At 41.0% G+C, this 14139-nt stretch overlaps 1 protein-coding gene across 5 annotated transcripts in view; it reads left to right on the top strand.

Moving 5' to 3' along the window:
• Positions 1–14139, top strand: part of ARHGEF28 (Rho guanine nucleotide exchange factor 28) — a 244137-nt gene that overhangs the window by 128433 nt on the left and 101565 nt on the right. Inside the window, exon 1 of one of the 5 annotated variants that reach the window (XM_061621020.1) lies at positions 3054–3358. The exons of the other annotated variants lie outside the window; for them this stretch is intronic. Coding sequence (XP_061477004.1) covers positions 3271–3358 — 88 coding nt within the window. The 5' untranslated portion in view covers positions 3054–3270. Of the gene's footprint in view, positions 1–3053; positions 3359–14139 lie in introns of those variants that run through there. 5 annotated transcript variants of the gene reach the window in all.

The raw sequence follows: 14139 nt of genomic DNA, 5'->3' as shown, positions 1-14139 counted from the left end.
GATACCATTTACACCATGTTGTATGTTGACTATACAAAAGACCTATCATATACTGCTTGCAGTAATATTTGAAGTTTTGCTGGATGCAGTCTGCAAAGTGTTGTACAAGGTAAATATATCCCACACACAATCAGTGTCAATGTGATTCCTTGCTAGATTAGGATCGTGCATACTCCTCTATTGAGCAAATAATCAGCATTGTTGGGGGCAAACCAATGGTGTCTGATACCGTTTTGTTTTGGTAGGGCTACAGTTTTTAACCTTGATGTTTTTATCACAATAAGACTTGTACAGGACTTAGGAAACTGTGCCATTGCACATGTTCAGAGTGTCATTTTCTCATAACTTAAAACAGCCTTTCCCAACCAGTGTGCTTCCAGATGTTGTTGGACCACAATTCCCATCTTTCCTGACCATTGGCAATGCTGGCTGAGGCTGATGGGAGTTGTGGTCCAACAACAACTGGAGGCACACTGGTTGGGAAAGGCTGTTTTAAGTTATGAGAAAATGACACTCTGAACATGAAAGGCTGACTTAAAACATCAGTATTCTCTGTACATTTATTTCATTTTAGAAATTCATTGACAAACTCACAAAAAAGCAAGCAAAAAACAATTGCAGCAGCATTTTCTTCCATTCTGCATTCAACATATTCTGAATTTAAGCTAGGGAGGGCTTGTTGGAAGCAGGTCCACACAGCTTTTCTGGAAAAACACTGGAAAATACTCTGGAATTGCACATGGCTCAGATCAATCTGTTCTGCCCCATTCAGCAGCTGCAAACTCCTCAAAGTAGGAAACACTCCCTATTGCTTATTTGGTTACCAAAACATGTTAAAAGCCATGAGTAGATGTGGCCTTCAAGGAAACACCTCTGAGCAAGTTCAGAACAGATGCATGATTCTGGTATGCTACCAGATGGGGCAGATGTGTGTTTCAGGCAGTCCTCCCTAATCTGATAACTAGTCTGTTCGTTTGGTCTAATAGCAACAGAGGGAGTAGAACCTTCACAGCAGGCTGAAAAACCGGCAGCCCTCCTAATAATCAAATATCAGTCACATGGTTTTTCTGCCCAGAGATAAATGAGAGTTAGTCTTTGCCATAGCTATACGTTTGGATTAGGATTGTCTGAGTGGTGCAGAGAGCTGATTGGTCAGAGAACAAGAGATTGGCAGAAATGCAGGAGCCCTGTAAATTCCTAGAAGGAGAAAAGGTATATGGGACAGGAAAGAATGTGGAGATTTGAGGTTTGGGGGAGGGGGATTAAAAAACTGCTTGACATTCTCATGGGTTAGTGGGAGAGCCTTCACTAGGTGAAGCTACATGTGACACAAAACATGTCACTTCAAATTCCATGGGTGGTCTCCTACTCACTCTTCTGCTGCTTTTACAAAATAACTTTCATCTCCCCTGCAGCCTCCCGCACACTCTCAAAATCTGCTTTGGAGCAGATTTGGGGGCATGTTGGGGAGAAGGGAGAAGGGAAAGTCCAATTACATGAGTGGAACACTGCACACAAAGCATTGGATACAGCCCCATAATTCTTTTTGTGTGGGCACAATCAGGATTAGCATTGTGGTATGTGGGCAGGAAGGCTCCCCTTCCACCATGCTTCTCATGAAAAATGCCCTCAAGCTGCTATGAGCTGTAGGAGGGAAGCTCCTGTTGGTGTAAATGCACTTCTTCATGGATTGGTTATGTGTGGGAGGCTCAGTACAGTTGCTTTTCCCCAACAGGAGACCCAGAGTTTTGTCTGAAGGTGCATTTAGTAGACCTATGTGGTCTGAAAGTAATCTTCTTTGTACGCAAATCCAGCAGGGCCAGCTGAGACAATTAAAATGAACATCAGTTTAATTTAATCTTTTTTTAAGCTTACAAAACATGAATTTTAATTATGGGTGCAAACTTGCCCAATCATTGCATAATTCCATTTTTTGAACTGTATCTGAATTATTTAGTTGCAACAAGTGCTTCATTGATCTGTTAAAAATATGTGAGTTGAGGAATCCTTTGATCCATTATGCTGAAGTGGCTCTGCATATCTCAGTGGTTGTAAAAATAATTGATGTGGGGTAGAGGAAAGTTAACAAGTTCATATGTCATTTTCTTACAAAATTGACATCTAAGTTGATTCACATATGTGTACACCCCTCCCTGTTAACGTGGAGTACAAAAATGCATACAGTATAATATGGGGTGACTTTCAGTGGATTTTGGTTAAACAACAACAAGGAATAGACATGTTAGTTTTGTGTCTGCTTTTGTGTAGCCCCATTCAAGCAAAAAAGAAAAAGAAAATACAAACACAAACCTGAAATGTCTAGTGTAACGATGGGGGAGGGATAATGAGTTTCTGCTGAATACTAATTGCTGGTGAGTTGTTCAGGGAGACTGTAAGAATGGGAGACTTGTTATAAATTAGTCACTAGCTCTATTGTACATGGCAGAGAGGGCAGGCCAGTTCTGTAAAGGTGCCAACGTTACCAAAATCCTTAGGGTTCACTGTCAAACTCAGAGATACTATGAACGCAAAACAATAGTTTTCAAGGCATGCATTTTTAGAAAAAATAATGTCTTAAATGACTCATCTGTGGTATCCTGTGCTCCCCCTTTAACTTTGGGGAAGATAAGCGTTCCATCGCTGACCTGCTGCTTTGTCCACATAATTCTCAGATCTGCCAGTGCTTTAATTTCTAAGGGGAAACCAGGGTGGGGTGGAGGGTGAGGAGGGGGACTGGAGGCAGGGGAAGCTGCTGCGTTCACAGACTGACCGTAGATTTTGTCTTTAGACTTTCTTGATTGTTTATAAAGCTGAAAGCCTTAAAATCATTTTGCATTCAGTAAGCCAAATGCAACTTAACATTTTAATATAAAGAAAAGTTTTTGGGTTTTGTATCTCTTTGAGTGAGAGAGAAAGTTCTCCTTCTGTAGCAACTCAGATTATTCTTCATTTACATTTGAAAATTGAAAAGGTGAGTTAATGATTCATTGGCACACAGTGACCTTTCCTATAACTACAGACCAGGATGCAGTAGCCCCACTCCAGGGTGTTCAGATCTTAACTTGACTGTGTCTGCCTTAATATTTGCCCACATCCTTGATGCTTGCAGAGAACAGACTCAATCTGCCTCTCCCTTTCCTGAGTTCTGGGTTTAGTGGGCAATTTGATCCTTCCTTCTTAAGTCTTTTTATTTTCTGTCACTTGACTTGCTTCTCAACACAACAGCAGCGCTCTAAAGAGGTGTTTGTTTAGCCAAAAGCAAAACAAAAAATGGACTCTGATTCTGATGCACCTTTTAATTACTCTTGGCCTTCCTTGCCTAAAATGAGGATTCGAAAACGGACATCCAGACCAAAAGGTAGACAACATTTTCCTCCTCTAAATTATACTTAACTCTTCTGCTGGTTCATTCTATTGTTAATCACATGGAGGTGGATATAAAGAGAATTGCGTTTTTCCTTTTCAGAAAAGGCATTTAGATATGGTTTGTTTCAGATGCAAAATTGGTTTGAAAAACAAAATATCTTTATCCCTAAGAATGTGTGGATGCTCTTTGTTTCTTCATTCTCCAGAAAGAAAATGAATTGGTCTTCTGCTAATTCTTTAACTTTTGATATTTCTGATATACATGCACTCTGATTCTAAACATATTTATTTGGAAGAAGCTTTCCATGATTTCAGTGCAACTTATTTTTATTTTAAACTTAGGGATTTTGAACAAAAAAAGCATATGCCAATTATTTTTCACAAGACTTAAAAATGGATGTTCCATATAGATTCAATTTGTAGAAAGCTGTCTGTGTTTGACTTTTTGTTTCAACAATTTTTAAAGAAAAAAGTGCTATATACAGATGAGAGAACCTACCTCATTTATAGAATACAAAATGCATAATACAATCAATTTCTTTCCTCTTTTTTAATGCTTGCTTCTTTCTTTTAGAGAATATTTTAGATTGCTGGTGTTATAACCATTTCCCATAGGAACAAGGGCAATTTTATAGGAGGCAATTTTGTAGGAAGATGTATCTGGACAACACTGAAAAGAGCCAGGATGTCTAATGGAAATCCTACTTTTACTATGGTAAATGACAATATGGAAATGAAAAGTTCAAACTCTTGAGGCTTTAAAAAAAAAGATTTAAATGGAGTAACCACACACATGCACCTCCACATATATAAATACATTTTGTATATATTTGTAATGAACCTTGAATGTTGACCTTCACATGTGAATGCTGGCATAGATTAAAAAGTGACTGACAAAAGCCGAACGTTGTTTAGCTAGATACTCTGGCTTCTGCTCTTATCAGTAGCATGATAGTTCTAAGCGCCAAACTAGATTTGACTTCAAGAGATCAGGAGATCCATAACTGGATCTCCCATGGGTTTTTCCAAGGACAAATGCAGTGGTGTGGGAGAGACTGAGTTGAACCATGCGTCATGGTGCTGGGGAGAAGGTTTTATTTCCCATATCACCCATACACCATTGGTATATTGGTTCCTGCAGGAAAACTAACAGGAACCAATATACCAATCCTGAATATGGATGGAGAAAATAATAGAGAGATAGGGCTCTCTTCCACCTCCCAAATCATACCTGTATTTGCTAGTGAGGGGGAAATTCCTCAAGAGAACCAAACACAGATTACCTAGTGTCATATCTAGTTTGATTCTATAAATGCTGATGATGGAGAGAGTTGTCAGGAAATTATCTGCTGTATAAGAGTGCAATAAAAGTTTTAAAACTATAAAAATATATATATGCATAGGTGTGTGTGTGAGCACTTCATAACTAGATTTCTGCTAACTTTCCAATTGTAGCTCCACATCATACTAAGCACCATTCTGGAGGGTTCTCCCACCCTCAGGAGCAGGGCTTTTTTTTAGGGGGGGGAGGGCAGAGTGGGCTAGAGTAGAAGATCAGAAAGGTCTTTTTTGCAAGTGCATGTCTGCTTGCAGTTCATGGGATCCAGCTGCACACACACATACACATGCATGTGCAATTGATAATTCTGTCCTGTGATTTGAAGCCTCACCTTAGCTTAGCCACAGTATTTACAAATTAATAGGCTGGTCAGCTTACACTCCCCTGTAAGGAGGTGGAGGCTGTGAAACTGGTTTGCCCAGCCTGTGTGCAAGGTGAAAGGGAGAGGCTTGCATTTTGACAGAGCAAAAAAGCAGCATGATGTTTTTGGAGCCATCTGGCAGAAGCTCAAGGGCTGCTCCTGTTGCTTTGAAAAAGATATTGCTGTGCATCTGGTATGGCGCTTCGAAAACAGGCAGTATTGATTCAAGGTCGTCCTTGTTCTGCTAGCCATTGCTTTTACCTCTATTTTTTTCTCCCCCAAATATTGGTGTTAATACAGATATTTTAAAGAAAACATTGATATTTTAAAAGGAAACAACAATATTTTGAAAGCAACTACCAATAAATGAAAGGAAATATCAGTATTTTGAAAGGAAAGCAGCTTCGCTCCCCCCTCCTCCTCCCCTTCCACTGTGACTGAAGCTGGTTAGCAAGCAGAGACTGGCTATCTTCCTCTGGAAAAGAAAAGGAGGAAAGAAGCGTTCAGTGCCTCCTCATCCCCAATTTCCTCTTTGGCAAGTCCTTAACATGGGACTAGGCTTGCCTTTTAATCTCTATTATAGGCTTGGCGTGCTTCATCCCTCTTGGAACTTGGATAATTGGGGTGGAGGTGATGGTGAGGGGGGCAAGAGAGATACCTGTACTGCTGTGCTGTGAGTAAAATCAATAAAAGAACACTGTATACGAGGGAATATTTGAGGGGAGGGGAAATCTGGTGTGGGAAAAGCCACTGAAGTTTGGAGCAAACAGGAACACTCCACAAAGATGGGGAACATGCAGACCATTGAAAAATCTGGTACTAAAACCAAATTCAGCAGAATTCTTGCATATCCCTAGCAGTAACTGCTCTTTTACACATATGTAAATACATGCAATATATATAGATCACAGAAAAGTTGTGCACAGTCAGGAGATGACTAGCAAGCGGCCCCAGTCATCGCCCTGGGCATGACCAGAGAGCTTGTTACTCCTTCTTTCCAGCAAAAGCAACCCTCCAAGTGTCAGATTCCCTGAGTGCTGAGGAGACACTGGCTCTTATTACTGGTTGAAGGAGCAGAGGCTGCCACGTAGCTTCGCTACACTCATCTTAAGAAGACCAGCAAGCAGGGCTAGCAAAGACTTCATGGGCCCTTGGCACAGTGCTAACAGTGCCCCCCCAACCGGGGCAGGACCCAGTTCTGCTTGTGGTAGTTGTACCCACATGCTTTCTCTGCCACTTCCTTCCACCGGGCCCCTAAACAAGCTTCAGTGGTGGATGGACAGTTGCACTTTTTAATAGGAGTTAAGCTTGGCTCCCATCCATGGTGGCTGCCTGCCATCTTAGGTTACCCAAAATGCAGTGCCCCAGACTGCATCTGTGAAATTGAAAAACGGCTAAAAAGCATGTTGGAGGCCTGATTGGGAGGGGGAGTTAATTATGGCACAGCCGGTCCAGTGAGGGGCCCTTGGCCAGTGCCTGGCCTCTATGATGGCTAGTGCCAGGCCTTCCAGCAAAGGAAGATCAGCCTAACCCTAACTGGATGTCAGTGCCAGCTAACATCTCACCTCTTGTTTGGGCATTCTCAAACAGAACTCCCTCTTTTACTTTTTCCTTCCACTCATCTTGTCTCATGTGTCCTGTCTTTGAGACTACAAACCTGAAGATAGGTCCTATGCCTTTTTTTTTACTTATGTGCAGCACCTCAGTAATGTAGGCACTCTAGAAATAATAATCGTTCTTTTTAAAAAAAGGAAACTGCCTCTACAAAGCTGTTTCAGAGCTTCTTACCTCTTTGGGAAATAGGGAATATGAAATAAAATACCCAATTCCTTTAAATTCCCCACCCCCCAACACACAGTGAGTTCATTCTTAATCCTTTCCTGTTTGCTTCTGGTTTGGTAAATCAGTCTTGTATGGAAGAACTTGTGTCTTCCACATGTTCAGAGGCTTGGAGGGAATTTGAGTAAATCTCTCTTTCTGGAAAGCTATTTTGCTATATCTTTTGGAGACACTGAAGTAATTTATATTTATACCCTGTCTTTGTATGATAAATTCAGGGAGGTTTGCAATAAAAATATAAATCAAAACAATTTTTTTTAAAATTAACAAAACAAACAGCCAGAAAACATAATCATAAAACAACATAATGAAAACCATTTCAATAGTAGCAAATGAAAAACATATCAAAGACTGAACTAAAAATGCCAATTGGAATAAAATATTCTCAAAAGCCCATTTAAACACAGGCAAAGAAGGGAACCTGATGAATCTCTCTTGGAAGGCTATTCTCAACTTAGGTGCCACTGCTGAAAGGCCATATTCTCTTGCCCCCACTAGCTGCACTTCTCTTGCCAAAAGGACAATGAGGAGGGACTCAATAACTGACTGCAGATCTTTGGCAGGCTCATATGGGAGGAGGTGATTCTTGAGATAACACTCCTCCCAGGCTGTTTAGGATTTGTGCAGTGGAAAGTAAGATAGCACTTGTTTTGATAGAATATCATCTAACCTGCTCACAAACAAACCAGAATGTGAATGCTCTTTAAGTAGCCAAATTGAGATGAATGTTCAATAAATAAGTCACCTGGTAGCGCCCTAGGTCTGATTTCTCAAGGAAAGAATGTCAGTAATGTGTGTAGTCCTCCTCCTGCTCTTTTGCTCTAATTTGCCTTTGCCCTTTCTCTCTACCCTGCCAGGGAGGAAACTGCCAGTCAAATACTTTTGCTTTTGCCACTGTTAAATTTGAACTTTCTAATTGAGGATTAGCTGAGCATCACTTCTAAAATTTCTTTTTTGTGCATTTTTCCTAATCTGTCTGCTGATGACTGCCATATTAGATTTCCCGAGGTGCAATGCCATAGGTATGCAACAATAGCAAAACTTCCATGTCCTTCACACAAACGTGTTCAGGGCCTTTTCTACATAAAGATTACCTCCAGGTGGGAAAAACACAGTAGGCCCATACTCGAACAGATAATGCTTTCTGTAAAACACAGGAAAGCCCTCAGTCTGCTCTTGCTTTGTAGACTAGATAGGGCTGGTGTTTTGTTACTATGTTGATCATGTAAAAGTTACTGCACAATGCCTTCCCCAACCTGGTGTCCTTCAGGTGTTTAGGACAACAACTCCCACTAGCCCCAGCCAGTGCAGCCAAAACATCTGGAGGGCACCAGATTGGGGAAGGCTGATGTAAAAAAAATAGCTAGCAATCTCATAGTACTTGAGAATGTTCAAAGCATTTCACATGCAATATGTCATGTCATTGTTGGCCTGTTGTTTAGAAAGAAGAATAGTTGAATATAGTTGAATAATTTTGTGTCAGACCCATTTTCTGATAGTTTTGGGTTTTCTGTGGCAGTGGAAACAATAGGCAGGTCAAAGACCAGATTTATGTACCTTTTTCATCCAGTATGGATCTGATGGTTCTATGTCTAGTCCAAGCTGATAGTGTGATTAATATTCAGGATTCCTTCCCTTTTTGATTTAATAGCTTTAATTCTTCAAGTTATATATTAATCCATGCTCAGAGTACTGGAGGCAATTCTGGGAAGCTATTGGGAAACTATTTGCCAAGTGGGAATTAGTCATATTCCTTCCTGGTTCCTAATTTGCTCATTTGTTTTTATTCATTACTGAATTATTAACATGCATGCACTGAAAAAACCTGTCTTTGCCTCATATGGAAGAACAGTTTGTGATTCTTATAAAGGTATTGTATCATACATACAAAGATGTATTCATTACACTGGTCAACACTAATTTTATTGCCAATGATGTTTGATCGATTTTAGGGTAACTTTGTGTCGCTGATTCCGAATATGGTATCGGTTTTGCTAGATTGGCTCTAATTTTTGAGATAATGGATCCCCCCCCATTGAAAAACAAATTCAAAAAATTTAATGGTCAGGCATAGCCTACTCACAAATGACATGGAAACTGTCTCAGATCATACAAAAGTAAACACATGAAATACCTAATGGCATTGTATTCAGTACAATAACATTAAAACAAAGTAAGCTGATTCAGATAATCACAATTAATGCATAGAAAAACGCTGTGTGTACGATTTTCTTTTATGTGTGGCATCAGGACAATCACGTTGGAGGCTCCAGCAGTAGTCTGCCATCATGTGTCTGTCCCATCTGCCTTGATACCTTTCCTCCATCACCTTTATATCCTGATGGAACCTCTCCCCTTGTTCTTCACTAAAATCACCAAGATTATCCGGAAATCTGTCTAAGTGGCTATGGAGATAGTGTACCTTTATGCTCACATTAGTACCCAAATGTTTAAAGTTACCGAGCATGTTTTGCACCAATTCTTCATAATTGTCTACTTTGTGGTTACCCAAGAAGTTCTTGACAACTGAGACATAACTGCACCAGGCAGAAGCTTCAACAGCATTCATAAATTTAGTGAAATTCAAATCATTGATGAGTTTCCGAATTTTAGGACCATCAAAGATTCCTGCTTTTAGTTTTTCCATAGTCAGTCCAAGGAACGATCTACAAATGTATTTGAAGCAATTACCATCTTTGTCCAAGGCCTTAACAAATTGCTTCATCAGTCCAAGCTTGATATGGAGTGGTGGGAGAATGATTTTTTCTCTGTCAACCAATGGCTTGTTAATGATGTTCGCTGCACCTACAGTCATGTGTTCCCTTGAAGGCCATGTCACTTTTTCCCAATGATCTCACTTTGCCCTACTATCCCACAAGCAGATGAAACAAGGGTACTTCGTGTATCCACTTTGCTGCCCAAGCAAGAAGTTCACCATCTTTAGATCAACACAAATAGACCACTGGTGCTCATGATAGCAGAGCTTCTGCAAGACCATTTTGATATTTTCATATTCTTCTTTAAGTTTTGTTGAGTGAGCAATTGGAAGAGATGCATAGCGGTTACCATTGTGCAATAAAACACATTTCAAGCTTCTGGTGGAGCTGTCTATAAAAAGCCGCCAATCTTCTGGTCGATATTCCAGTAGTCCCATTTGGAGAAGAAGTCCAGGAATGTTATTGCAGTATACAAGTTCTTCATCTTGGCTGAAGTATGGAAGAAGTCCCTCCTCTCTTGTCCGATAAGCTGTTATGTTAGCTTCCGGCTGTAGACAGTTCTTTTCCATTAGCCTGGATGCTAAAAGTTCAGATGCTTGCTTTGACAGACTGAGGTCTCATATCAGATCATTGAGTTCCTTTTGGGAGAACTGCTCAGGTGTTGAAAAGCTTTCTTCATATCCACTTCCAGGGCTACACTCCACGTCCAGCATTTCTTCCAGAGCTTGGAAAAGTTACTTTTTTAAACTACAACTTCCATCAGCCCCAGCCAGCATGGCCACTGGATTGGGCTGATGGGAGTTGTAGTTCAAAAAAGTAACTTTTCCAAGCTCTGATTTCTTCAACATCTGACAATGGAAGGTCAGGCAGTGAGGTAAACAATGGTATGGGAACGTCTTCGCTGTGTGGCACAGGTCGCCTTGCTGAGCCCAAATCAGGATACTCCCACTTATGTTTCTTGTAGCGATTGAAGCCTTTCACATTCACAACACAAAAATAACAATCATTGTGATGGTTTTGCGGCTCTCTCCACACCATAGGCACACCAAAGTTTAAACGTTTCCTTTCTCCATTTTTCCACTGTCGTAGGCACTCTACACAGGTTTTGCAAACCTTATGGGGAACCCAAGACTTATCTTGATCTCCAAGCTTCACTCCAAAATAAGCAAGATATGCTTGTTTTACAAAGTCAGTGATTTTTTTCTTTGTTTTTGCAGAGTGTATTCGCCACCAGGGCTGGCTCCAGGAATGCGGGGGCCCTTGGGCATTAGCCTGCCCCGGGCCCCTCTGCTTCCTTTCTGCAATCCCGTGGATCGCAAGACGAGCTTCCGAACCGCCCGCCATCCCCCGCCATCCCCAGCGCTTCACCTACCTTTCTCTGCTGTTTGTGCAGGGTTGCCATCAATAAAGATGGCGGCCGAGGTTTCTGTAAGGGACTGAAGCCTTTGCTGCCATCTTGGTTGATGGCATGCAGCACGCGAACAGCAGAGAAAGGTAGGTGAAGCGCTGGGGATGGCGGGGGATGGCGGGCAGTTCGGAAGCTCGTCTTGCGATCCGTGGGATCGCAGAAGGGGAGCGGAGGGCCCCCCAGGGGCTCCTAGAGCTGCGGGACCCTCGGGCCAGTGCCCAACCTGGCTGCCCTTTGGAACCGGCCCTGTTCGCCACAAATGTAGCAGAATGCATTAGGATTGTTTAAGCAGCCTCTTCGTGACGAACTCATATTCCTCTTCAAAAAAAAAAAAAATTATCAATATGATATTATATGCAATGGATAAACTTGCAAAACAATGTTCAAGAGTAAAAAGACAGACCAAACCCTGCTGCATATGTCAGCAGCTACAGGTTGTATTGGGGTACAATCATCATTTGAGGGGTATCCATTATCTCAAAAACTAGAGCCAATTCGGCAAAACTAATGTCATTTTTGGATTTAGCACCCCCAAAATACCCTAAAGTCATTCAAACATCCTTGACAACTAAAAAAAATTTTTTTTGTTGCGCTGTGTGATGTATTTGATTACATTTATGAATCACTTCCCATACATCTTGAATAAAACATCTTGATACAATTTCACAATAAAAACAATTAAAATAGATTCAGTTATAGATATGTGCAAGGCCCCTGAGAAGTGGGTGCAGGGGGTACAGATGTATATCAGGCCCACAGCCAATAGGGCCCCCATACTCTGATTTTTCTTTTCTCTTTTTTTAAAGTAAGTCTCTAGCCTCCTAGAAAGCAAGTTTGATGAAAAATGTACAGGCACCCTTCTAAGTGATTTCTGTAAGATGGGCAAGCCTGGCTGCTCCCACCTTTCAGTGGTTTAGCCAATGAGTAAAGTGAGAGCTGTGATTAACCATTGTTTGGGTATCAGTCGAATGGAATCCATGTCGTCCTAAAGAGCTGCTGTTCTCCCTTCCCCTTTAGTGCACTTTTCCTGCTTCTGTCTCATTTTCTAGTCTATGGAATCACAGCAGCTTGCGCTTCCTTAGGATGCATCTTTCCTGTGGTTGATTTGTTTGAAATTAGGTACAAAGATGTATTCATTATGTATTTGATATATTTAAAATGTATTCATTGTATTTTCTGCAAATACTACTGCACAGTAATTGTAGGCGGATGTTAAAGAACCTTCTTGCCTAGTGGCAAGTGCAAAATATGAAAATGTTGCAAACAAGCTTATATAATTTTAATAATTATTCATTCATTTTTATTTGTTATTAAAGTTATATTCTGCCCTTCCTCCTATAATTTATATTCTACCTTTCAGCCTCCGCAGTGTCTCAAAACATAAACAAGAAACCAGATATTAAAATAATAAAAGGCTGCCGAGGGAGGGAGCAACTAAACCAAAGGTGCAGTGGAACAATTTTTTTTGTCAATATGACAATAAAGAGAGGCCAATCTAAAGCCCTTGTTCTGCATCCTCCAGTGATAACTGGATGCAAAGCAGGACCTCTGAAAAAAATTAGGATGGGAGGCTTAGGAGGCAGAATGCAACCATTCAAACATACTGGTATCAAATCACTTAGGGCTTTATAGGTAATATATTTGTTGTTGTTGTGTGCCTTCAAGTTGACTATGACTTATGGTGACCCTATGAATCAGTGACCTCCAAGAGCATCTGTCATGAACCACTCTGTTCATATCTTGTAAGTTCACGTCTGTGGCTTCCTTTATAGAATCAGTCCATCTCTTGTTTGGCCTTCCTCTTTTTCTACTCTCTTCTCTTTTTCCCAGCATTATTGCCTTTTCTAATGAATCATGTCTTCTCATGATGTGTCCAAAGTATGATAATCTCAGTTTCATCATTGTAACTTCTAGTGATAGTTCTGGTTTAATTTGTTCTAACACCCAATTATTTGTGTTTTTCGCAGTCCATGGTATGCACAAAGCTCTCCTCCAACACCACATTTCAAATGAATTTATTTTTCTCTTATCTGCTTTTTCCACTGTCCAACTTTCACATCCATACATAGAGATCGGGAATACCATGGTCTGAATTAATGTGTCCAGCGATACATTTTTGCATTTGAGGACCTTTTCTAGTTCTCTCACAGCTGCCCTCCCCAGTCCTAGCCTTCTTCCTATTTGTACACTATTGTCTCCATTTTAGTTAATGATTGTACCGAGCTATTGACAATCCTTGACAAGTTCAATGTCCTCATTGTCAACTTTAAAGATACATAAATCTTCTGTTGTCATTACTTTAGTCTTTTTGATATTCAGCTGTAGTCCTGCTTTTGTGCTTTCCTCTGTAACTTTCATCACCATTCGTTTCAAATCATTACTGGTTCTGCTAGTAGTACGTCTGCATATCTTAAATTATTGATATTTCTCCCTCCAATTTTCACGCCTCCTTCCTCTTGGTCCAACCCTACTTTCCGTATGATATGTTCTGCGTATGGATTAAATAAATAGGATGATAAACCGCTGGGAGCAATCATCAGGAGTTTTGGGTTGCAGCGCCATCAGTATGCAGATGACACTCAGCTCTATCTCTCCTTTAAGTCCTCACCAGAGTTGGCTGTGAACACCATGTCCAAGTGCCTGAAATCCGTAAGTGGATGGATGGGAGAGAATAGGCTGAAGCTGAACCCTGACAAGACTGAGGTATTACTTGTGGGAGATAAAAGGAAATTAGGAATTACTGACCTGATGCTTGATGGGGTAAGTTTACCCCTGAAGGACCAGGTCTGTAGTCTTGGGGTCATACTTGACTCCCAGCTGTCCATGGAGGCTCAGATTACAGCAGTGAGCCGGGCAGCTTGGTATCAATTACATCTGATACGGAGACTGCGTCCCTATCTTCCTGTTCACCTGCTCCCTCAGGTGATACATGCCCTGGTCTTCTCTCACTTAGACTACTGCAATGTGCTCTACGTGGGATTACCCTTGAAAACGGTCCGGAAATTACAGCTGGTACAGAATGCGGCGGCACGCTTGATTACGCATAGCCGTCGCTGGGAGCATATCACCCCAGTGTTATTAGATCTTCACTGGTTACCAGTTGTCTACC

Source organism: Rhineura floridana, chromosome 1 (assembly GCF_030035675.1).
Source record: "Rhineura floridana isolate rRhiFlo1 chromosome 1, rRhiFlo1.hap2, whole genome shotgun sequence".
NCBI lineage: Eukaryota > Metazoa > Chordata > Lepidosauria > Squamata > Rhineuridae > Rhineura > Rhineura floridana.
This window is presented reverse-complemented; position numbering and strand designations above follow the sequence as displayed.